The sequence below is a fragment of the Halichoerus grypus genome, chromosome 12 (assembly GCF_964656455.1).
Source record: "Halichoerus grypus chromosome 12, mHalGry1.hap1.1, whole genome shotgun sequence".
Classification (NCBI taxonomy): domain Eukaryota; kingdom Metazoa; phylum Chordata; class Mammalia; order Carnivora; family Phocidae; genus Halichoerus; species Halichoerus grypus.
In genome coordinates, this window is record NC_135723.1 from 34,974,399 (window position 1) to 35,001,264 (window position 26,866).

Below are 26,866 nucleotides of genomic sequence, written 5' to 3' on the forward strand. Positions count from 1 at the left end.
ACCCCATTCCCCCTCCCTCTCATCCACTTATTTTTAAAGATTACTTTGTAAAAATCAAACACAGATAGAGCATTAAAATGTCAGATCATACTAAATGGATGATTATTAAAAAAAAAGCACAGCAGTTTATTTCCCATGTGTACCCTCATTTTCCTATTTCCCTTTACTTGCCCTAATCTATGTAGACAGTGACATTCAACTCTTTTCACTATTTCTCTAGTATTTTTAGGTTGTATCATCATTCTTATTTAAATAAGTAGTGTATATTTTTCATTATGAAGATGTCAGTGTTCACTATCCAGTGCTATCTTTTGCCATTCATGTACACCTTTTTGTTTCAATTTGAGTTAATAATTCACACTTGTTGCCCATTTGCTTACTTTTCCAAATTCCTTATCCTTTTTATTTCCTCCCAAATGTGCTGACAATCTTTTAAATGATTAAATGCTTTTGGGGACTTCTGTCTCACAGCTTCCACTTTTCCAGCTCGAGGATAGATGGCCTATTCCAGGCCTGAAGAATCTCCATTATCCTGGGACTTCCCTCAGTACTCCATCATGTTGGATTGCCTGAATGAAGATTCCATGCCTGTGCTTCCTGTTTGATAGAACACTCAACCAGTAGTTTCCCTAAGGAAAAGAATATGGGTGGCTAAATTTTTGTTACTTTCATGGCTGAAGCTGCCTTTATTTCTGATCTCACACTTGAATGATAGTTTGACTGGGTATAGAATTCTATGTTTAAAATACTTTTATCCTCTAAAATTTAAAAATTAATGTTCTATATTGTCTTATAGATTTAATTTTCACTTTCAAAAACTCTTTGCCATTGTAATTGCTAATTTATATATGTGTATATGTATCGTAAAAAATATTTCTTTGGAAGCTCTTGGGATTTTTTGTATATTATTATTTCTGGTATGATACAATTTCTTAATAGTTTGCCTTATAATAGGTGTCTCTCTCTCTCTCTCTCTCTTCCCATTCATTGGGCTAGACACTTGATGGATTTTTTGAATCTGAAGACTTGTAACCTTTGGTTCTGGGATAGATCCTGGAGACTTTTTGTCTTTTTATTCTGGGAAATTTTCTGGTTTCATTACTTTACTAATCACCTCTCCTCTACCTTTTCCCTATACTTTATGAAACTCCTGTTAGTTAGATTTTGGATCTACTGGATTATGAGATTGGTATTCTAATATTATTTGTTCACTTGCATTTCCTATCCTTTGGTCTTTTGTTTCTGTTTTCTAGATTTCTTTGATTTAGTTTTCCAACTCCATGCTTTCAACTTTTACTTGTTAATTATATTTTTAATGTCAATCTATTTCTTGGTCATTGATGATTTCTTTTACATAGCATTCTGTTCTTTTATATATGTGATCATCTTCTTTCTCTGAAGATATTAATTATAGATTCTATTTGTCTGTATTTAAATTAGTATTCTCTAGGGGATATTAAATATGACTTTTTTTAAAACAATATAAAAAGGTTTTTTTGTTTTGTTTTTACTTTTAAAATATTATTCTGTTTTATGCAATGTCTGTGTTATATCTAGATCCCCCTTTCTCCCCCTGTTTATTTTTGTACGTTACTCTTTATATTGGAGACTGTTCTTAAATGTATGGTTATCATTTTCTATCAAGTGTTTTTTAAAAGTGAATCCTGACATGTTGATTAGTACCTCTCTCTGTGTGTATAGCTTATTGGCAGGTTGTTTTGTTTGTCTGGTGATGAAGTAGCAAGCAAGTTGCTTCATCAAGGGATTCACAAATGTCAGTATGTGAAGTTTTTCTTTTTAGACAAGTTTATTTTTCCAGAGGAGACTTGTAACATCTTGGTTGGGGAAATTGGGCTCCCTATATGGGAGCAGATCAGGGAGTAGATCTGAGAGTCTCAGTATTTTTCACTTTGCAAATTCTCACACAGTCCCTCTGGGTTCAGTCCTAATTCTCAGTCTGCTTTCCCTTGATGATAACTCTGATCCTTATACCTGTAAAGATCACTTTCTCCAGAAGATAACCTGGCTGCATTGCGGAGATCTAGGGGTTTCAGTTGCACCATAGAGAGATTTCACCCAGCTCTCTTCTTTCTGCTTCTGTTCCTCACTCCTCTGTCCTTGGTTTACTTGGCTTGTCTGAGTTTTGTGCATGAATTGGCTCACATCTCATTGGTATCCCCCTGACAGGCACTTGACCAGCAGCTTTCTCTGCTCTGTCAAACTGATAATTGCTCCACCGGCACTGTTGAAATGTTTCTAACTTTCTCTTTGTTCTGTTAGGCTTATGTCCTTTTTATTCCTTTACTGGCATGTATTTTTAGAGGAAAGGAAACAAAAAGGTCCAGGTGGCTAATCTGCCATGTTTAACCAGATGTCCCCTTCAGCTTTTTGAGGTTTTATTTTATCTTGCTATATTGTAAGTATTTCACTATTCACCTTAAAAATCATTTCTGGAATAAGGCTGGGTATAAAATGTTTTGAAAGGTGGTACCGTGAGTGAGTATAAAACTGTAATATGTAGCAGGACACAGAATTGAAAGTTAATGAAACCATAATATAGTGAAATAGTGAATAGAATTTAGTGTGATTAAAGACAACCTTGCATTTTTAGATGTCTGAAATATATAATCACCATTCTTTCTACCTGGATTGTCTCCCCCCAAAACAAAAAACAAAAAAGAAAAAGAGAGAGAGAGAGAGGAAAAAATGACAAAGAATAATGGATTATGCCCTTAAGCATATTTTGTCTCCTTTACTACATCTTTTTCACTGCCCTATAAGCACTTTAGAGATGTGGGCACCTTGAAAAATGGCTGTGCGATTCTTGCTGACTACCGTAATTTTTTATAGATTCTATTACTAAAAATAGATTTTAAAATAAAAGAATTCAGATTTTATAGTTTGTAGGTTTTTTTTTTTAAAGATTTTATTTATTTATTTGACAGAGAGAGAGAGACAGCGAGAGAGGGAACACAAGCAGGGGGAGTGGGAGAGGGAAAAGAAGGCCTCTTGCTGAGCAGGGAGCCCGACGTGGGGCTCGATCCCAGGACCCTGGGATCATGACCTGAGCCGAAGGCAGACGCTTAATGACTGAGCCACTGAGGTGCCCCTATAGTTTGTAGGTTTGATCAGTATCTGTTTTTCTGTGTGAGGGAACTATTCTAGGAAAGTTCTATGAAAGTTCGTAATTATTACACTATTATTTTTTAAAGATAAGTTTAATCTTTAGTGGTCATGTGACTTAAATTTAGGTAGGCAAGTGAAAAATGTGTAAGAACCATTTTATATTTTTGTTTGCTAAGTTGGGTAGCTAAGGTTATTTATTTGGAGTCTAATCAAAAATAGACCAACTCCTCATATTTGTATTCTATATATTTTATTGAGTTAGCACATTTTTGTATATATCTCCTAAACAGTGAATAGTGCATTCATATAAAAGCACTTTGTTTGCTGCAGTATATTTCGTATATTGATATACAGATATAAAACGTTGTATTTGAAGGTTAATTAGCTTTTGAGCACATTGTAATTGGTTTTTTCATGTCACTGCTTCTGCATTGGCCAAAGTCCAGAATTATTTTTATTTTTTATTTTTATCATATGTAGTAAATGCATCTATAGTGTTTACTGTGTGCAGGGCACTGTCTTAAGTCCTTCATGAAGATCAGCTAATTTATTTCTCACAACAACCATCTGAGGTTGGTACTGTTTATCCCCATTTTCTGGTGGAGAAATCTGAGAGAAGTGAAGGAATTTGTCAAAAGTCACACAGCTGGTAAATAGAGTCATGCTGTGAATGCAGGCAGTCTAGGTCCTGCGCCCATCATCCTGACCACTATGATTTAAAATAGTAACTCATTCCAGAGTGATTGCTCTGCATCCACAAAAAGTTGGGACAGCTCCCCTTCAGTCTTTATCCAAACCATGATAGACATTAAAGGGTTTCAGCTAGTACTCATGGAAATAGGACTGCCTCCCACTTTATTGAGACTCCGTGAATATCTTAAAAAGAAGATAAAATCAATCTGGCATGGTAGAACCTGGGAGATTTTATAATCCCCCCACCATAGCCAGTGAACCACAGAGAAGGCAGGCGGCCTAACACCTTAAATGTCTCAAAGGTATGCGTTATTGACCAAAACCTAATGGATTCCTCCAGCACAGGGGTATGCCCAGTTCTCTCCATAACCGTCCACATTGTATCACTCTGAGAGGGTGGGCCAGATGGCCAGTTTTCAGAGGTAGTAAAATAAATTCGCATGTCTTCAGCTTGGAATATCTGTATTTCCTCTTTGTGAGGTCCTCATAGATGCACATTAGACTTTGATAGACAGTGTGATGTTGAGTCCTTCCCACATTTGTAGGTCAGCAGATAAATAATCAGAATGACTCAGACCTACTGTCAGTGTGGGGGGAAGATGAAGATCCTTTGAGACAACGAAGGAGCGCAGATTATCTCATTCCTGTGTTAGAAGATGAGTGTGCTGGATCGAGGACTCTACACAATTGAATCCCAGAGCTGTTACAAGTCCACAAAGCTCAGATAAAAGCACAGAATATCCCTTCTTGTGTCTGAAGCCAACATGGCACCCACCATGTGCTGTGTTAAGGAGAGACTAACATGACTGAAAGATTGCACCATAACAGAAACCAGAATATGGGGAATAGTATGGAATTAAGGTGTTGTGTAATAAAAACTAGGTACTTCTCAGTAAGTAGATGCTTTCCAGTTACCCACGAATTCAGAATCCTGGGAGGTTTGGCAGATAAGGAACAATTTGGCCTGCAGGCTTTGGCATGAGCAGACTCAAGCTTGAATCCTGGTTCCACCACTTATGTGACCTTGACCATGCTGCTCAATCTCTTTAAGCTTCATTTTTCTTCTATGTAAAATGGGGGAGAATAGTAGTACCCATCTCCTAGGATAATCAGTGGGATTAAATGAGATATTATAAACAAATGTTTGGTACAACGACAGGCACATTGAAGCACTGAGTGCCTTTTAGTGATAATAGTGTTAGTTGTAATCACCATCATCATCAGCCGCAGCAGCATCTCCCTCTCCTTCACATGCTCATCTTGTTGATTTCATGTGCTAAGTGTGTCCAGATTTCTTTTCTATTCCTGTCACCTCAGTTTTAGTTTTCCTCTCTAACCTACACTTGTACAGTACTGTCCTATTTGGCTTCAGTGACTCATCTTATACCTCTAAAATCCCTTCTCAAAATTGTTGCTATTGATCTTTTTAAAACTCAAATGTGACCATGCCCCTCACTGCTAAATCCCTTTCAGTGTTCCTCAGAGCCTTCAGGATAAAGATGATCCTTCTCATAGTTATAGGACGAGATTTTCTCTTTGGGTTTAAGACCCAGGTGGTTATTTTCAGCTCTTACAGGCTACATTTCACAATCTTGGTGAAAGGGACAAAGGGTTATGCTTCCTTGCTACATCCTAGATCATAAAGTCAACCACTGAGCACTCTGCGTTGCTACATTGGCCAGGTTTATGAAAGAGAGCTAATGATCTTGAGACCCCCGCCAGCCATGATCATACAGCTCTTTAGTCAAGTCAGTAACTATTTATGGAATACTGTCTATGAATTTAGCAAATTAGATTGGACTTGTTCTTTCTGAATCTCAGTCTGATACCCTTTTCATTTAAGCAATTTCTGAATTTACTGTGGGTCACGAATCTTTGGGGAATGCAATAGCAAGTAGAGTTTATGTACTGGTTATTTTTATCTTATTTTGACTCCACCAGAATTTCTATATATCTGTTTTGACGATTTGGAAATTTGGGAAGGCAGGTTATAAGACTTGGCTTCCCAGCAGTATCTGGGTCTCCCTTCAAAGATATCATTCTCAGGAGGGGTTCCTACTTGCATAAGATTATTTTATATTTTCTTTGTTTCAATTGTGTGGACTCTAAAGTTATAGATCTGATATCTTTGTAGACGCAAACCCGGTTTCATTTTCTACCTTATAGCATTGACTTGCATTTTTCATTATATTTTGCATAGAGGTCACTGCACTGCTAAGATGAGAGAGAAAACCTGCTTTAAATTCAAGGCATTTCTTCTATCAAATTAAAAAAAAAAAAAGATTCTCCCCAGAGAGAAGCATTTTGCCAGCAGGGTTCTGTAGCTTGTAGGGTGTACCAGGAGAAGGTGCATAAAAATGTGAAGCACATGAACGAAGGTATAGTTCATTTAGCCTGTGTGTGAAAAGCCAGATTTCTTTTTCATGCTGTTATAGGAAGTATTTCAGATTTTGTACATATTTGCTCTTTTTCCATTTTGAAATGGTTGCTCTGTGTATTCTTCCCAAAGGTATTTAAAATGTGATGACTTCTGTGGAATGTAAATATTAAGGTTGATGTCTAAAGGTCGTTTTTAAAATTTAAAACATCTGCACTCCCTCATACTTAAATATTTATTGAGCAGAAGTTGTATAAGTTATATAAGCTGGTGGCGAGTCCTTGTAATAGACCCTAGTCTGTGATGCCCACACAGATTTGGAGGAAACAGGCCAAGATTAGCACCCATTTTGTAAGTGTTCCCACCTGGCGGCGGGCGTCTTCAGGGGTTTCCCCATTCTTCCCTAACTTGAATCTTTGTAATGAATAGCTTTTGCAGATACTGTTCTTTTTGGCTTTTTCGGGAACACCACACACTCACAGTTGTGTTGGTGGGGAACTTCCGGGAGGGGCTCCTCAGGGACGTGGCTCGGGAGAGCAGAAATTGAGCTAGTTTGTGCTGCAGTGTAGCTGTGCGGTGTTGCTTGTGTGTCCGGAGTCAGTTCAGCGGAGGTCCCAGGCACACGTGAAGTCCAGTGAGCGAACATCTACTCTGGTCATCGACTTTGGGTCCTCTGCCTTTGTTCATTATTAACGATTCCCTTTCTAGTTCCTCTCTGACTTGATATGAATCATAAACCTGCTCACGGAGCAGAGAGAAGTTGTTTAAGCTGGCTCTGATATCACATGTTGTTCATTCACCTGAGTGGTTTTGCTTCCTTTTAAAATGGATGCATAGTGTAAGGATGGTAATGTGAGAGCTCATTGAGGCAGAACAGATGTGTCATTGGAATTAAGTCATTTGCCTGAGGAGATAAAAGCAGACATAGGTGGGTTATATAAATTAAAGCCACAGTTCACACCAAAGGGATGGCCAGAGGGTGGGAAGGAAGGAAGAATGGATTGCTGTCATCAGACTCTGCTTCAGGGTGGAGCTCTGATCTTTTCACTTTTGCACCTGAGCACTTGGCCCTGTGCCATACCTGTGATGGGTGTTCAGTATATGTTTTTTGAAACAGTCGAAGATGGAATAACTGTCAAACAAGATGTTGACAGTAAGATCTAAGAAAAAAGGGGAAGTAGTGATTACATAACAAACACTAAGCATACAGAGAAAGCCAAGAGGAATAGAAGGCAAACCATGATTTAAAAAAAAAACACAAAACAATGAGGGCGCCTGGGTGGCTCAGTCATTAAGCGTCTGCCTTCGGCTCAGGTCATGATCTCAGGGTCCTGGGATCGAGCCCTGCATCGGGCTCCCTGCTCTGCGGGAAGCCTGCTTCTCCCTCTCCCACTCCCCCTGCTTGTGTTCCCTCTCTTGCTGTGTCTCTCTCTGTCAAGTAAATAAATAAAACCTTTTTTTTTTTGGCTATTTATTTATTTATTTAAATAAAATCTTAAAAAAAAATAAAAACAGTGAAAGCAAACCCACTTAAGGTTAATTGAAAGGCATCTGATTCAAAAAGAAACTTCGTAGATTGACCATATTTATTCTATATTAAGTTTCTTTATACAAAGAAATATTAAATATGAAAATCAAACCTGTTTTAACCTTAACAACACAGGATTTTTTTTATATGCCTCTTGTCTGGAGCAACTGATTTGAATTCTAGGCTATTCTGGTATGTGATCAGATGCCAGTTTTTTTACGAATTAAAAAAAATAATTGAGTTTTCTTGTTGAATATTTCGCCACCCAAAGTAGTATTAACATTTAGTATTATAAGTAAGTTAACTGATTTACTGTGCATATGTGAGAATCTGTGTGCATTAATTAAAGACGGTCATGTGAATGTTCTTGAATTGAAGCGCTAATTGATTAAAAGTTGAAAATATTCAAATAGGAACATGCTGAGAAATGTTTCATTGGGAAAATTAGAGGAAAGTATGAATGTGCTAAGATATGTTTCATTGAGAAAATTAGCTAAAACTTTTTGAGCAAGAAACTATGAATACCCTTTAGGTATGAATGTTAAGGGGTTAAATAATCATTCAAGACTGGTGTGGCGTGTCTTATTTCTATGCAGACCTTGAGCAGCTAAGTTGCTACTTCAACCAAGGACAGACATGGTTATGTGGGTTATATAATCTTATGTGACCAGAGTAATTTTTCACAAATGAAACTGCTATTTTTCTGCTTATGACTGCTTGTTGCCTACAGGATAACATCTAAAACAGGCCGGCACACAAGACCCTTCGCTATTTGTCTGCTTTCAGTGTTACCACAGTTCAGTTCAGTTTACCCATCCCACTTCCTTCTTCCCCTGCTCTCTCCCCAGATTTCCTGTAGGGAACTCCTTACATTCCTATAAATATGTTACAATATTTCCTATCATTTGTTGTGCCCATGCTGCTCTTTCTGTGTAAACATTCCCTAGCTAACATTATGAGGCTGTAAAAATGTAACTTGGAAAATAGTTGATGGCTCCTTTTGGTGTTATACCATCTGTATTAAAGGAATAAACAATCGAAATATATATTGTCTGTTCCCATAAGCAGCGAGTAAGAGTATAGAAATGATTATTCATGTATTCATCCAACATATTTATTGAGCACCTATTTGCCAGGCACTGTGTTTGGCCCTGGAGATTTATGAGTAAGCAAGACAGAGAAATCCCGGCCCCCAGGAAACGTTTACTTTAGTGGGGATGACAGGCGGATAATAAAGAGAAGTAGAGTGGTCGAGAAGAAGTGCAAGGAATATCAAGCAAAGCAAGGGAAGCGGAAAGAGACACATGAGGGGAAGTGTTAATAAAGTGGTCGGGGAGAGTATGTCTGAGAGGGTGACATTTGAATGTAGATCTGAAAGAAAGTAGGGAGCAAACTGGGAGAATATCTGGAGGAAGTGGCCTTGAGGTACAGAGGGGCTTCATGTTCTTAAGAAACAGGAAAGAGCTTAGGGTGGCTGGAGTACCATGAACAAGGGGACTGGTAAGAAGGTCAGAAAAGTAGCCCCTTGCCGGTCATGGTTATGATGTAGCATGTTATTCTAAGTTAGAAACTGTTGGGTTTTGAGCAGGACAGTGACACTTTTTAAGATACTGGTTGTTGTGTATAGACTAGGGCTGGGGGGGAAGAATAGGAGAGTGGCAGCAGAGAGATAAGTTAGGAGGCTGTTTTGATCATCCAGAGATGCATGGTGGCTTAGACGAGGGTGGAGGCAGTGGAGGTGCTGAGAAGTGGCTGGATCTAGTATATGCTCTGAAAATAGTGTGAAGAGAACTAGCTGTTGGGTTGGATGGAGGATATCAGAGAGAGCAATCAAGGGTTCTCAGGTTTTTGACTAGGGAAATCGAGTGTATTAATGGTAGGGCCATTTATTGAGATGTAGAATATTGGGGTTGGGAGGGTATGAAATCAGGAATGTGGTTTTGGACCTGGTAAGTTTGAGATTCATGTTAGATATCCAAAAGGAATTGTCTTATAAACAGTTGAATATATGAGTCTGGGGATGAGGGAAAGGTAAGGCCTAGAGGTATAAATTTGGGAATTCCCGGTATATTGGTGACATTTAAACCATGACATTTAAGATTCCCTAAGGAGGGAGTAGAGACAGAGATGAAAAGAGATCCACATCCCAGTCTTGGGACACCATCATCTTTGGAAGTTGGGAAGAAAAGGAACCTCCAGCAAAGGCCGCTGAGCAGCAGAGCCAGTGAGGCAGGAAGAAAACTAGTGAAGAAAGAGTTTCAGGAACGAGGAGATGATCAGTTATGCCAGTTGCTGCTGGGAGGTCCAGGTGAGGTCTGGGAATTACCCACTGGAATTGGTATGTGGAGGCCACGGCTGACCATGGGTGAGGTGGAGAGAACAGAGATCTGATTAAAATGAATTTAAGGGAGTTTTTGCTTTTGTTGTCTTTACTTTTTGCTGTCAAAAAATCATTGCCATGACTGATATGTGGCTATCATTTTGCAATATATACGTATGTTAAATCATTATGTTGTGAACCTAAAACTACAATGCTATATGTCAATTATATCTCAGTTCTTTTTCTTTTCTTTTTGAAAGCAAGAGAAGCAGTAGAGCTAATTGGGGTTAACTACTCTTTTTGAAGAATTTTGGCTAACAGGGAACAGAGTAATGAAGCTTATAGCTAGGAGGGGTGGCAGGATCAAGGCAGATTAAGGTAGAAGACAACTTTGGGAATACTAGTTTCATTCCTCTCCCCTCTTTTTTGTGAGGCAAGAAGACATGCTTTAGCTGAAGCAGTCCTTAGCTCTAATATTTACAGTCCCTAGAAACATGAGAAAATTGTCATTGAAAGAGAGAGGGCTTATTACATTCTCTATGGTATTGAAAATCATTTTGTAAGGTATCAGATTTTGGTGCAGTTACAATGTACTTTCTTCTTTTAACTTTTCAGGTGTTAGATGGTGTCTTTGAACTGATATAAAGCTGAACTGCCCTGTGTGAGATCGTTCTATAAACCTAGGAGTAATTTTAGAGTACAAATTTTAGAGAGGACTTGTATGTCTGAAGCAACATTGATGGCAGTTACAGTATTGCATTTCTTTTAGAATATCTAAATGGAGTTAAAAGAATCAGACATTTTCCCAATAAAAAGAAGTGTTGGATGGACATGCCAATTGTTAAAAAAAAGTTCTTAAATTATACTTGAAGAAAATTAGCTAATACAGGCTACTTGATGCTTGTCCTGATAGGTAGGGTTAGTTTTAGTTAAAATTAACTGTGTCACAATTATACGCTTACTTTATATTTTCAGTGTGTGGGGGGCATATCTTGGAGAAAGGGTTGTCTTCAGAGTCCTGTGATGGTGGTATTTTCACTTGTGCTTGTATACACTGTTCTAACAGTAATTAATTTTTATTAGTGTTTATATTCTTTTTTTTAAGATTTTATTTATTTGACAGAGACACAGCGAGAGAGAGAACACAAGCAGGGGGAGTGAGAGAAGGAGAAGCAGGCTTTCCACTGAGCAGGGAGCCCAATGCAGGGCTCGATCCCAGGACCCTGGATCATGACCTGAACCGAAGGCAGAGCTTAATGACTGAGCCACCCAGGCACCCCTAGTGTTTATATTCTTGATTTAATTTCATCTAATTGCAATGACAGCACAATAATGAAGTCTACCTATAAATTATTTTACCTACTATTTTTTTAAAAATATTTATTTACTTATTTATTTTTAAAAAGATTTTTTTTTTAATTTGAGAGAGAGAGAGAGCACAAGGGGGTGTAGGGGCAGGGGGAGAGGGAGAAGCAGACTCCCCGTTGAGCAAGGAGCCCAATGTGGGGCCCAATCCCAGGACCCTGAGATCTTGACCTGAGCCAAAGGCAGATGCTTAACCCTCTGAGCCACCCAAGCCCCCGTTTTACCTACAATTAAAATACAATTTCTTAGTTATACTACCTTATGCTCCTTGCACATAGAAGTAAAATACTTTGGTAAATGGAAGAGTGGGATGACGATTGAGGTTTAGCACATGTGGGTAGACTCTGCTTCTACATAGATATCATCATAGATTTTAATTTTAATTTTAATAAGAAAGCAGATTATTTGTGTATGTTTTATAAGCTGATGCCTCAGAATTTTATTCCTTCTTTGATCAGATAGAACATTTTGTTTAGTGCAGTCTCAGAAGACAGAGTCTTGCTTCCTGATTGGCATCGGTTATCTTAAAACACCCCCAATTCTTTTGGTACGTGTGCATGCCAATTTAGAACTGTTTATTTGAAAAGTTACTTGGTTGCTCCCGGCAAAATTGATTCTTAATGAGTTTTTGTTTTCTAATTTTCTCTTGTCCAGGGAGTTTCCAGTGGCAGCCAGGTATGAATACATTATGTGGCTGATTTTCCTGTTGGTAAATGTAAAGTTTACTTCTAGCATTCGATACTCACTAAATTTCCCTTGTGTGTCCTGATGGTGGTAAAATCTCTTGCTATCATTCTAATCTGTTCAATAAACCTTGTCTTTGAAGTTTCATTATGTAACCGTGGGTTCTCAGCTTCAACTTGACTCTTAAGCTGCAGCTTTGTAGTTACAATGGGGAGACATGATAGATAGAAGAGGAGGAAAGTCTGGAGAGGGGGGCAGTGGGGAGGAAGGAGGAGGAATCAGAGTGAGCAAAGCTTTCTCATTAAAACTCATAGAGAACTATATATAGCTCCTTCTACCTTTAGCCAAAGGAAATATCAAGAAAGGCTGTAGGGTAGTGCATATAGCTGTTAAAAAAGTAGTTGAATTTAATGGAATGGTACAAAAGCACAGTTCAGTTGCAATTGCAATAGAAATAGAAATATAGATACTGGAGAAAAATCCGTAGGAATTGGTGGACATAAAGAATGACTGAGAAAATGAGCCTGACAGCCTGTGGTTGCTATAGAAGCAGAAGAAAGTGCCCAGGCTGATCTGAGCCAAGAGAACCCAGACCAGTAGCAAACTTCATGCAGAAGTATGAACCCCAGGTGTGTCTGAGGTGCCTAAAGGCTTAGTGCTGAACTCTCCTCCATTTGCCTTATGCTTATCGCTGGGCTATAAAAGTCTTTGTTTTACTGAACGCTGTTCTAAGCAGTTTAGACACCAGTTAGCCTCACAACAAGCCTCTAAGGTATTGAATTATTATTATTATTATTGTTATTATTATTATTATTATTATTCCCATATGTTAGGTATCTTGCCCAAGGTCAGGAACCCAGGTTTGTCTGGTTCTTGAGCTCACGTTCTTTTCCATTTAGCTGTTCTGCATCTGAGCTTACATTGAAGTTAATGCTTCAGTGTACCCATCTATATGGTTTCACCTGTGATGTCTCTTTTCTCCTTCTCAAACCTGTATTATCTCTGAGGGTATTGACTTAAGGAACCTTGGTGGAAAGGAAATATCTGAACCCAGATCTGCACCCAGTTGGGGCTCCTTAAAGCCAGGTGGTCTTCCTGGGGCTGTAATTACTTTGTATCCAGAGTAGGAACTGATTGTGATGGGGTCAGTCAGGAAGTATGAATTTTTTGTTTTTTTTAACATGAACTTTTATATGAATTGAAGTTTCTTTGAATGGTTAGGAGAAACAATGACTATATAGGGAATCAGGTGCTTCAGTGGAGGATGGATAAAACCAAGTTAATCAGTTTGGTCTTCGTATTGTGATAAATAAAACGTTACCTTCCCTAAATTAGAATCAGGACTGGGGAGAGGAATGAGAGCTAACGATGGTCTCCAAGTTACCCATGACTAGCTGTTGCAACCATTCTCAAAACTCAGTTTTCCTTAAGGAATATGGAAAAAGAGTTTGGTTGTCTGCATTGTGGGTCACTAGGAAAAACACATCTTTGAACCAGATGGGCAGGCAGTGTACTTGGAGTCCCTGGAGTCCATCCAAATAATCTTCCACCAAAGGGGAGAAAAGAACCATTGTTCATGAGGGTTCAAATGATGGAAGTTGTTCAGCTCTTCCAGGCTGTGCTCCTATGATATTACAAAGGTTCTTTGTTAAGTTATCAAATGACATCCAGATAGAGATAACAATTCTTGTGCTAAGAGTGATCATCGCTGGTTTTTGGATATACATTTTCTACCAACATCTTAGCTCTGAATTCTTTGTGACTCTACTATTCAGAGCTTGATTACCTAATGTGAAAATCTGCCAGTTTTGCTTTATCTATGAGACTTTCCTCATTCTGAGTTCCTATAGTATTTTCTTTTATATCTTCAGTGGCAATTATTTCTGGTATTAAGCTTACTTGTTTAGGTGTCTGTGAGGACAGCAGTTGTGTCTCATTCATCTTTATTCCCCCTATACTGCTTAATACAAAGCTCAATAAATGGTTGGTAAATGAATAGAATGTGAAAAAAAATCCTTTAGTAATGAAATACAGAAAATGTAGTTTACTCTCTGTCTTCTTTACATACTCCACACGTCCCTAGTGTACTTTTGTGACTTTTTCTAAAATTCCCTTGCGGTTACTTGTTTAATTTTTAATAACCCTCTTTCTTTCATGGCCAGAAAGCCTTTAAAGCCCAGGTCAGTGTAACAAACTGATTTCCTTTTTGTAATTCCAGTGACATTTCTTAGCTACCTCTGGCTGCTGGTATTTACCAGCAGTTTATAAATGGTATCCGCAAGGCCAAATCAGTTGAGTATCATTTACGTGTTGTGCCTAAAATCTGAATATGTGCTATCACAGCAGCTTGTATGCCTGGTTAAACTAACTGGTCCGAGCATTTAGGCTTTCTACAGGTGCAGAGAACCGGTTCATGGGTCATGCTCCATGTCTTGTGGCAGCTATAACTTCCCCTGTAAATTACAAGAATAAATTTAAAAGTTTAATATATATGATAATTTAGTACAAATTTATAGAAATACTAGTATGTACCATAGGTATGTGAAGCCACTTTGTGAAAACATTTGGCTGCTGTTAAACCCATTCTTTCCTACCGTCATCTGAGTCGACATCAACCCTAAATCTCCTTTTCCTGGGGTTTAAAGCAACGTGTTTACGAAGTTTCTTAGCCGCAGCTCTAGCATCAGTGTTTCGCCCTAGCCGCCTATCCTTTCGTACATGTATTTCCACGAGCACTAGCACTCTTGGTTACAAGGAACTGAAAATCAGCTCGAAGTGTTTAGAGGAAAAAATAGGATTTATGGGCAGGTTAGCGTGGCAGGATAGAAGCAAGGGCTGAACAGCCATGTTTTAAGAAGTCAGCCAACTGGGACGCCTGAGTGGCTCAGTCAGTTAAGCGTCTGCCTTCGGCTCAGGTCATGATCCCAGAGTCCTGGGATCAAGTCCTGCATCGGGCTCCTTGCTCGGTGGGGAGCCTGCTTCTCTCTCTGCCTGCCACTCCCCCTGCTTGTGCGCGCTCTCTCTCTGACAAATAAATAAATAAAGTCTTAAAAAAAAAAAAGTCAGCCAAGCAGGCAGTGCCGAGGACCTCAGCGGCTGGGACCAGAGATGCCGTGGTTTCAGTGCCGTCTGTCTCTTGCCCTCATCTCTACTCTTACTCCTTGTTAGTTTCAGGATTTCAGTCCAGCTTCTCTGCAGGGCTTGAGACACGGATACCGGTGGCTTGTCAGCTGATGATGCTCTCTGCTTTGCCACCATCAGGAGTAGAGGGGTGTAGGGTCCAGTTCAGCTCTGCTTGGAGAAATCCCAGGGAACAAATGGCTTAAGTTGGACGGCTGGTCTGGTGCTGGACAGGAAACAGCCCTCCCTAGCCTGCAGTGCATGGCGTCATGGGAGGAACCACTCCCGGAATCAGCTGATTTTCGGAACCATTCAAGTGAAACATTCCACAAGAAGTGGCAGAAAGGACTGAATCAGTATTTGAGTGCTGCTCTTCTTAGTGTTTCACTGGATACGAAAGGAATGTAGGAGTAAAAGCATTTCAGAGCTGGTAACATCCCTGGTACTTACGCATTTTTGCCTCGAACCTCCTAGTGAGACTGGACTGGTTATATGATCATCTGACAGCTCTTCCTTACACAAGTGATTACTTTGGTTTGCTTTCTGTTCTTTGAGGATGGTGTACGTGTGGTTTCAGCGTGATCTCAATCATACCAGCATTAGCTTGAAAAGGCAAACACCAAGACATGGGTCAAAGGAAAGTTAATTAAATTACATAGGAGCACCTATTTTAATTTCAGTTGTGAGTTTCTTCAGTTGGTTATCTTTTCATTATCATGCTTACTGTTGAATGCATAGCATTGTTATCCATTCTTTTCCGTGGCCCTGGTTCCTATTTTATTTTTTAGGGGTATAGAGTGAGACAAAGGAAGAAAATTATTTAATAAATCCTTTTTATTTTAATATTTGAAAGTATATACTACATCAGTGGCAAGGAATTTCTAGATTAAAAAATGTCAAAGGTGATTTAAAGTTATTTCTGTCTGTCTATTTGACAGGCTCATTTAAACAAGTTTTCTTCCTTTGGGATTTTCCTGATTCTCTAACTAAGTAGAATTTTAGAAAGCTGGTCTAAAGTTCCTAAAGGCAATAAAGCTGACTTATAACCCTGAACTAGAAAACTTTTTCTTCTCTTTTCATAGTTAACATAAAAAAACTTAAGTAAGTTTTTAAAAAAAGACTTAGCTCCTTAAGAAGCTTTTTGATAGTCCTGGATTTGTAGCCTCTCTCCATACTGGAATCCTGACATCAGGAAGAGAGAAAATCCTCACATCTTTTCTCAATGCCTTTTGCCTTTCTTCTTGCTTCTACCTGAGGATTTTGTGTCTGCCACTGAAGTCTTATAATTTAATTCACATTTCTAAGATGATATTAGTGCTACACATTTGGAACTCTCTGATACTGTTCTTTTGTGAATATGGTCATAGTAAGATCACTTTTACACCTGCGTCTCCTGCTCAGTTTCTCATACTTGGGGCATGGCACCCCGTTAAAAAATTGGTTGTGTTTTTGCAAGGGTGTGAGTAGGAAAAACCACACTAGGCCATGCGAATACCTAGGCATTTTATATGTTACTTGAATAAATAATAAATACATAGTGTGTAGAGATATGTATATAGAAACCATGTAATGCATATTTTAATGCAAAAGTCTTATGTGCCACGGATTAGAAATTTAACTGAGGAGAAGCAAAGACTCAGATGTAGACAAGTTGTTACCCAGGATAATTGAAGACACACAACCAGGAAATACAACATATAGGAAGGAGGAAAATTGTTCCCTAAAAAAGAGTAGACTGAACCCTTGGTTAGAAGCAGAACTATGATCAGACATCACATTTTTAAGGGAGAGAGACAAAAATAAGGCCTGTCTTTTTATTACTGTAATATGTATCTACCTGTTTCTATTACTAGGATTCATGATAATCAACCTTCCATGCTGCTTTTTGACAAACATAATCTAAAGTTTCCTTGCTATACCTCTGTCTTTGGGCTTTTAATCTCCAACCTAGATGATGTTCATAACTGAGCTTTTTTCACCTGGACACATATTATCTGCAGTTCATGGTGACTAGCATAGGATTTATCTCTAGCCAAGAAACAAATACAGAGCATCTATTGTATGCAGGACCCAGTGTCAGCACTGTAGGGAAGACAGAGATGAAGAAGATACGGCGTGTGTGTGTGTGTGTGTGTGTGTGTGTGTATTATGGTTTTTGTTTTTTGTTAGTGCTCTGGATGCATGGATTTTGAATAGTCTACCCTCAATCTTATTTTCCCCATAGGCCCTCATGTTTCTAGGGTGCAAATTAACAGAATGCAACATTTTTCAAGAACAGATTTATTGGGTTGTGATAGAATTACCTGTATTTACTGATAAAATTAGTTCATTTTTTTCTCCTCTAGAATCCAGAAAGCACTCAAAGTTGTGTAAATATTAAGGAGAAAATCCTAAGGTTTCCATGAAATGACATGAGTGATATATGGATATTTTTGGTATTGAGAAACTATTTTAAATAAATAACATTTCTCTGAATATATGGAAGTCTAAGCAATGACTAGCATTAGTGGAGAAGAATTAAGTCATAACATTTTTAGGGTTTATTAAAAAATAAAGGTTTAGATTTACTAAAACCTTGTGAGCATTTTAAAACAATCGTAATATGAACATTTCACTGTAAAACTTTGCAGTAGAAAAAAATTGCTAGGGTTGCCTGGATCTATAATAATTTGAAATTCAGCCTCTTTTTGGGGGGAACTTCTATCTTTTCTCTGTCACTTCTCAAAATAAAATATCTTTGCCTCCTTGAGACTTAAAAGTTTATTGAGATTAATTCATAAGGCAGACTTATTGTATTAGATTTATATGCATAAAGTAGACTTTGCTCTTACCCCTTTCCTGACCTTATTTCCTTATTTAATATTTTCATTTTTCCTTTTTTGGTTAAAAAAAAAAAAAGAAGGGCTTTCTCTATCCGTTTCTTCAATACTTCTTTTGTCTGGGTTCCTTTTTTATGGGGGGAGGCCGTCTGTCTGTTAGACTCTACTTCTGTGAAGGTCGGGCATCTGGCAGCCTCATAGGTCTGAGATGGCTCCAGGTAGGCTGATAGGAAATCAGAATTTCTGCCCAGGTGACAAGTACCACAGAGCCGAGGGTGCAGCCTGTGGTTGGGGGGTGACTAGGCCAGTACTCCTCTAGGAGAAAGTTCCTAGTTCTCCTTTGCACCCCCCTTTTCTCACATTTGCACAGACCTCTATTCACAGTGTTCTAATAAGCCTGTTTGTCTAGTTGCCCAAGTTTAGGGATGGTTGAGGAAGCCCGTGACAAGACTGAGAAGAGTGTGGTGGCGTTAGGAGGAGGTGGCCCGTTCAGAGCCTTAGGAAAGGAAGCCTGATGGCAAAGAGAGAATAAACCATAAAGAAGATGCAAAGGGTCACATGGGTGTCGGGTCTGGAGATTGGGAGCCAGTGGCCCTGGACACTCTCGGTTAAACCCTGATGGCTGTCACTAATGTTCACAGTGGACCCAGTCCTCATCAGTTGAAGATTAGACTGTGTTTATTATAATCCTTTTGAAAAGTCAGGGAAGTGCATGATACTATAAAGGGAGATACTTCAAGGGATCAGTTTTTGTTTTCCTGCAAAAATGACCTAAGCAGATAGAGGTCAGAGTCTCGCATTTTTATCAGTTTTCTTTCTTATCTTTTCCTTTATATCTATCAAGATGATGTTTTTACAAAAGACTTTTGTAAATAGACCCTTTATTTTACCAGCTGTTATTGTTCTTCTGTGGTGTGGTTTCAGAGACATCTCAATGTCCTGTAATAAAGATAGTCTTAATAGCAGTGGATTGTGAGTCCTGTACGACATGAACATAATGATTAATTTCCTGTAGCTTTGCCTTCTAGCCTGTTTTTTCACTTCTGCTTTAAGGCCAAGCTTGTGTATAGCTGTATACATACGTTGACACTATATTTTTCCCACATGTTCTTCCCATACATTCCTAAAGGCCCCTTTTGTTCCCACTCTTCGGGAGCCCACAGAATTTGTCTGAACAATGGTCATCCACAGCAGCTCTTCCTGATATTTATTTATTTAGCAGGTACTGAGTGCTGTCCTAGGGGCTGGGGCAACGCAGAGAGCAAATGAGTAGAGGCCTGTGCTCTGGAGCCATTTACATGCCAGGGAGGGCAGAAGACAAACAAATAAATACATTAGATGGTGCAGCAAACACAGTGCGAGGTGATGGGGAGGGAGGAGCACCAGCAGAAGGGGGAAGCCAGGGAAGGACACCCAGGAGGAGATTACTGACATCCAACCGAGTAATGAGAAGGCGTCAGCCAAGCCTATCTGAGGAAGAACATTCTAGGCAGTGAGAGCAGCACAGACACATTCCCGAGGCAGGAATTAGCCCTGAGGAAAAGAAACATTGTCCATTGTGGCTGAAGCGTGGAGTGGTGAGTGCTGGGGGTGCCCTGCTCAGAGTGGCTTGGTCAGTGGGTGCCTAGGCTAAACAGAAGCCCTTCCTCTCCAGCCCCTAGTCAGTGATGACCAGTCCAGGCGTACTCAAGGCCGGCCCTCTTGCTTCAGGTGGGAGGAATGTTGGGTGTGGTTTTTTCCTCGGAGGCCACTCTTCATTGCTTTCCCCCATCCTCCCTGTCCTGCCTCCCCACTCCTTCTCTCTGAGAGCATGTCCTCAGTAAATTAGGTGAACAAGAATCCTGGCTGAGCTCTGTTTCTAGGAAACCATAACCTAAGACACATAAGTGAAGTTCTGACCATTTTTTTGCAGGTTCCAGACCCTTATATAGTTGCCTACTCACCACGTCCACTCGGATGTTCCAAAGATACCTAAAACCCTCAACGTGTAAAAACTGAATTCATGATAATTTCTCCCATATCCATCTTCCTGTATCCATCCCTCTAGCTTATGATTCCACCTTTCCCTTTCACTTAATTATAGTAAGAATTCAGGGCCATGCTTGGATTTTCCCTTTCCATTAGACCTCCTGTCCAGTCACACAACAAGTAACTCAGAGTGAATGTCTCTCACCTCCTTTGTCTTTCCATCCCCATTTTTTTTTTTTTAAGATTTTATTCATTTACTTGAGAGAGAGAGCAGGAGGGGGGGGGTGGAGCAGAGGGAGAGAGACAAGCAGACTCTGCACTGATTGCAGAGCACGACTCGAGGCTCAATCCCACAACCCCAAGATCATGACCCAAGCCGAAACCAAGAGTCGGACGTCCTACTGACTGAGCCACTCAGGCTCCCCCATCTCCATTTTTGTTGCTTTCGTTCAGGGCTTTGACTGAAGTATTAGTCTCCCAAGTAGCCTCCCCAGCTCACTCCTGCACCTCTAATCTGTTCTATGCCATTGCCCTGTTGTAAAATGAAAAATCCCACCCAGCTGCTATTCTTATAGTCCTTTGGTGCCTTCCTGTTGGATTAAATGGCAACTTCCTGTTGGATAAAATCCCTAACTTCTTAGCATGGTTTATAGGTCTGTTACGCTCTGGCATCAAGCCATCTTTCCCTCAGCCTTCCCAGCTGCCACCAGTCTATTTACTGCTCGGTGGTTTCCTTAGACAGCTTCCAGTTTCAGGCCTCCGATCCTTTTGTCCTGTCCTGCTGGTCCTCAGATGTCCCCCTTTTGGCCAGTGCCTGGAAGACTCAGCCTGGTGCTGCCTCCTCAGTGAGGTCTTCTCTGAGCCACCCTTATTTGTACCCAACTAAGCACTCCCAAAACACATTTCAGTATATTATAATCACTTGCTTTATTTTTAACCGCTCACTGGGTTCCTTGAATGCAGAGAACGTGGCTGTTCCTATTGCTGGGGGCATCAGCACACGTCTGTTGAATGAATACATGAAAAAAATAAAGGGGAAACTTTATTTCGTGCAGTTTGTTGGTTCTTATGCAGGAAAGTTTCATGACCATGAACGTTATACATGTCCTTATCTGCCAACTCTATAGGAAGGAAGATATAGGAACTACTTGGATGAGGTGACTGAAGATAACACTTGTAACATTTTTTTTTTTTTATATTTCAGGGAACATTGAATGATGGGGGAAGGAGGTAAATTAGTTAAGCCCTAAAATATGGATTTGGGAAATTTATAAATTCTTTTAAGTATTCATTTAATATTTTCTAGATAGCTAGCATTGTGCTATATGCATCGGGGGAATAAAAAAAGAAGCAGTTGATACAGTTTGTTCCTCAAGGACCTTAAAATGGGGGGAAATGTGAACAAGAGAGCTTTTTTTTAAAATTAATTTTATTTTATTATGTTAGTCACCATACATTACATCATTAGTTTTTGATGTAGTGTTCCATGATTCATTGTTTGCGTATAACACCCAGTGCTCCATGCAGAACGTGCCCTCTTTAATACCCATCACCAGGCTAACCCATCCCCCCACCCCCCTCCCCTCTAAAACCCTCAGTTTGTTTCTCAGAGTCCATAGTCTCTCACGTGAACAAGAGAGTTTTGAGGCAGCACATGATTAAGTCTTAAATGATTTAAGTAAAAAGCACGGTTGGTTCTGAAAAAGGAGAGTCTTTGTGAGCTGGAGGGTTGAGCAATCACAAACAAAACCTCAGATTCTTGGGGTGCCTGGGTGGCTCAGTCGTTAAGCGTCTGCCTTCAGCTCAGGTCATGATCCCAGGGTCCTGGGATCAAGCCCTGCATTGGGCTCCCTGCTCCGCGGAGAGCCTGCTTCTCCCTCTCCCACTCCCCCTGCTGTGTTCCCTCTCTCACTGTGTCTCTCTCTGTCAAATAAATAAATAAAACCTTTAAAAACAACAACAACAAAAAAAAAACAAAAAAAACCCCTCAGATTCTTATAGCAATGAAGTCCCCTCTGCAGAAATGGTGCTCATGGACTTCAGTAGTTTTCAGATATTAAAGAGGTAGCTTTCTCTCTTGGCTTTGTTGAAAAAGGAAGCACATAATAGTTGTGTTTGAAGAACTTTTTGTAAGTTTTTGAATGAACTTTTGTGTTGCAGAAAAAATAAAGTTCAGTATCTTCACAGTGTGATTCAAAAGGATGAAGGTGAAAATGGTTTGCAAATGGGAGATATCTTTTTTTTTTTTAATTTTATTTATTTGAGACAGAAAGTGCGTGAGCATGAACAGGGGAGGACCCCGGGATCATGACCTGAGCTGAAAGCAGATGCTTAACCGACTGAGCCACCCAGGCGCCGTGGGAGATGATTTCCTTAAACCAATTAGGATGTGAAGGGAAAACACTTTTCCCTGAGCTTTCTAATTGTAAGTGCACCCAGTCCTGGGGGCTATGAGAGTATCGGCTGCTTGCTCACCAGGGACACAGTAGTTACCTCCTCTTGTACTTTAATCTCTTAATTAATTAAGTATCTGTGATGTCAGATTTCATGCTTAAACTTTTAAAATTTCTTGCCTAAAGTGTTTTTCAGTTATATTCTTGTGTCTTAGCCTAATTTATATCCTTTCGTGGTTCTGTATTTTGAGGATAGGAAGTACTTTCAACAAAGACAAATTGTAGCTTAATCACTCTCCTGTAGGGGTCGCTATAAGAGTAGCCTTTTGGCATTCTTCCTTGCCACCCAGCACCCAGCACTGTGTGGTATGACTTGACATAATTAACCCAAGGACTGTGAGATCTGCTTTGTGTTGGCATTTTACTTTTGGGAGTGACAGAAGCGCTAACCCCTCTAACCAAGAATTCTGTAGGCTCGTAACTATGTATCTTATCACTTTGGTTCTGTAAGTGCTACACCTGTGCATTTTTAACCTCATTTATTTGGTGCATGGTTATTTTAGAGTTCTCATTATGCCCCATTTGCATATGAAAAATATATACACATAGACACATTAAACTATTTTAGTGGCTTTTGCAGCACAAATGATGGTAGCCTTCATTGGCCTGCTATAGGACCTCAGATTATTGTTTAATGAGGTTGTCACTCAAGATCCTTACTGGCTTCCTCCAGTGCTTTTTAAAAAATGAATTGAGCATGATGAGGTACATCCCCTTGATTAAATGTTTTTCCTCCTATGCAATCACCATTAGCTGTTTGGCTCCCATTCTGTATTCTTTTGAGGCAGCCCTGCATTGCAAATCAATATCTTTCTGAAGAGACCGTGTTGTGAATTGCCTGGACAGCATATGCACTGTTACTTTGGCTGCAATGCTGCTGCAGAGCCTGGTTACTCTGCCTTCCTGGGAACTCCACAGGCAAGTCCATCGTGTTTGGAGAAAAAAAAAAACAACTAGATTTTTTTGGGGGGAGAAATGAACTGTTAAAGCTATTGATACTGAATGTTAGCATGCCCTTTGTATTCTTGTGAACTATTTTTGGTCTTATTCCACTGAGGTTAGTTTCTCTTAGGTGATTTCTGGTGTGTGTTTGTGTGTGTGTGTGGTTTTTTTTTTTTTTGCTTTTGCTTCCCCCTTTCTTGGTTGTAGTACGGCCGTACCATTTCAGCTTGCTAGTGCAGAAAGATGTGAATTCAGTTGCTGTATGAGCCTGGCCTGGTGCAAACACATTGCTAGAGACATGTTAAAGAGTTCCAGGTGAATCGAGCCTGAGAGAGACAACAGCAAAACGGTAAGACGGAGCATGCTTAAAATTAGAGCAGGGGTTTTAATTTGGAGCATCTCGGCAAGTCTGAATCCTGACTCACTCATTTACAACTTGAAAAGGATTCATTTTATGCATGTCATTTCACTCACCCCCTTCTATTTAACTGCCAAAAAACATCACAGATTGATCAAGGGGGTATTTAAATTAGGGATCCGACAGGAGGTTACTCACGGAGAGTCTCTTGAGGCTCCCAAGGCTACTGCTTGTAGTTTGTAAACACCAGTAGCAGTGATAAGACGAGGAAAAGGTTTAGCGTTTGTGCTTCTTTGCCATAGCTGAGTGTTATTTCTTCTGAAACTCGTCTTATTTGTTACAGCTTAAAGAGATCTTACAGATTGTTTTGCCTGGCTTTGCTTGGCTGAATGCCCTCTGAGTCAAGCCAGTGAAGGACGGGAGACCACTTCTTTCATTTGGGTAAACTGATGTCCATGAATTAGCTGGATTGGATCTGAGTGGAATAAGCATCTCTAATGTATTAGGGCTGTGGGGTTTCCTCCTTGCTCATTCCACCCGCTTCCCTTCTAGAGCACAGAAACGTACCTGCTTTAAGTCTGTGCTTTCTGGCAGAAGTCAGTGTGCTGGTATTTTGCATCATTACACCTGGAGTGGTTATGCTTTCATGTACGGAAGTGATCATCCTTCATGCAGTTCTGCTTGAAGTGCTGGCTCTAATCGTGGACTGGGAGCATTTTGGATGCTAATGGAGAACCCCGCATGCATGAAGGACTGGGCTAGCAGACAGGCTACTCCAAAATGCTGCTTACCTGCTTGTGCTGAGGATAACAGTTGAGAGACAGAGATGTAAACCTTGGTATCTACAGGGGTGGCATTTCTATTTCCTTTGTTAATTGGCACACAGTATTGGGGGTGGGGGACAGCTGAAGTTGCAGAACATATTTTAATATTATTCAAAGTGAGACAACTACATTACATGGTCCTGGTGGATTTATTAGGATCCATCTACTGTATAGGTGCTGAATATCCAGGGTGTCAGGATTTGATTTTTTGCTTTAAAAATATTCTACTTACATGTACTGTAACTCAGCAAATCACGTAAAATGTAAATAAATGATGCAGATAGTGAATATCCGTTGAGAAAATCATCAGTAACTTGCTGTAGCATGTTGGTCATAAGCCAGTTGTGTATAATTTTGTGACATTAGTATTTTTAAAAAAGAACACATGATTACTTGATAGATAAGTGAGAGAAATTTTTGAGGGGGGGCCACTTAGGAGCCTTAAATATCCTTCTATGTTTACTCAACTCTTGATTACAAAGGTGGGACACTGATTTTGGGGAATGAATATTTGGATTTTCTTCCAAAGAGAATTCAAGTTTTATTTTAACCACTTATTACTTCCTAAAAAGTCAACATGAACTATAAGCTATTCTTTTCCATACTTCAGTTGTTTTTTTCTGAAAAAAAGTTTTTTCTTCTGTTCAAAAGATGATGTACTCTGTGTTGTTTTTTTTTTCTGAGAGTGATATGTCCTAGCTATTTATATTTTTACCTTCACTTTGTATAAGCTGTGAGGTTTATTTTTTCGCCCTATGACAGAAGGAATTGTACATTTGCAAGAAGTAATTTTTAAAAAGGGGAAGAGTAGAGCAGTTATATGACATTGATTTTACAATCATATACTTTTTTAAAAAAAGATTTCATTTATTTATTTGAGAGAGAGAGAAAGAGAGAGCACGAGCAGGGGAGTAGCAGAGGGAGAGGGAGAAGCAGACTCTCCACTGAGCAGGGAGCCTGATGCAGGACTCGATCCCAGGACCCTGGGATCATGACCTGAGCTGAAGGCAGACACTTAACCAACTGAGCCACCCAGGCGCCCCACAATCTACACACTTTTTAATTCCTCATTCTGCAAACGTTTATTAGCCATCTACTATGTGTAAGACATTGTAAGACCTGCTGTGAGGAAGTACAATGAACTGATACACTCCCTTCCCTGAAGGAGCTTAGATAGAGTAGCATTGGTATTTTTCTCTGGAATATGCTCCTTATTCTTTCTTATGAATAAGTAAATTTGATGCTTTTTAAATATTACATTTTCTCTCTAGGAGACTCCTTCTATTTTCTTTTAATCATTTATTAAACAAACATTTATGGAGAGTCTACTGTGTAATGGTGTAACTGCTCTGTTAAGAGTGAGTCAAAATGATCTGGGACCTGTCCTCATGGAACTTACCATGTACTGTACTCCTTTTTAAGATATTTCCAGGAGAAATTTTGGAGTAGGTTTCTTTCATTTGGGACAATTGCAGTACAGATATTGTATGCTTTGATTTTTTTCATTTTTTAATTGTGGTATAAAATCTACTTACCACAAAACTCACCTCTTTAATCATTTTTAAGTATACAATTCATTGGCAGTAAGTACTTTCACAAGGTATTGCTACCATCACTGCTATCCATTTCCAGAACTTTTCCCATCATCCAAATAGAAAAACTCTGTACCCATTAAATAATAACCCCATTTTCCCTCCCCCTGGTCCCTGGTAATCTCTAGTTTACTTTCTGTGTCTATGATTTGCCTCATCAAGTGGAATCATACAGCGTTAATCCTTTTGTGTTTGGTCAGTTTCACTTAGCATGTTTTCCAGGGTTCATCTGTGTTGTAGCATGTACCAGAATTTCATTACTTTTTTAATATATGCTTTGATTTTTTTCTGGGGGGGAGGGGCAGAGAGCAAACCTTAAGCAGGCTCCACACTGGGCATGGAGCCCCATGCAGGGCTCGATCTCAACCCTGAGATCGTGGCCTGAGCCAAAATCAAGAGTCAGACACTTAACTGACTGAGCCACCCAGGCGCCCCAATATAGGCTTTGATCTTTATATGGAAAAACAGCAGAATTCCCCCTTATATGATTTCACTAAGTCAAGTTTCCATATGGGCACCATAATAGATAATTTAGAGATACTAAAACTCAAAGCTTGCAGGGAGGGACAGGAAATGCGGAATAGAAATTCACTGAGGGAATAATCTGTGGATATATTACACTTGGATTCTCTACATGCCTGGTAATTGGGCTACTTAGATTTTCATGTCAGTTCTTGACATGAAACAGTCAGCTGAA

The 26,866-nt window shown here is 39.6% G+C and overlaps 1 protein-coding gene across 4 annotated transcripts in view; it reads left to right on the forward strand.

Moving 5' to 3' along the window:
- The window catches only part of CDK14 (cyclin dependent kinase 14), a 543,473-nt gene that overhangs the window by 87,377 nt on the left and 429,230 nt on the right, over window positions 1-26,866 (forward strand). The window contains exon 1 of one of the 4 annotated variants that reach the window (XM_036071484.2): window positions 23,233-23,371. The exons of 2 other annotated variants lie outside the window; for them this stretch is intronic. In XM_036071484.2, coding sequence (XP_035927377.1) covers window positions 23,303-23,371 — 69 coding nt within the window. In that variant the 5' untranslated portion in view covers window positions 23,233-23,302. Of the gene's footprint in view, window positions 1-23,232; window positions 23,372-23,586; window positions 23,745-26,866 lie in introns of those variants that run through there. One more of the 4 variants, XM_036071486.2, reaches the window with a different exon arrangement.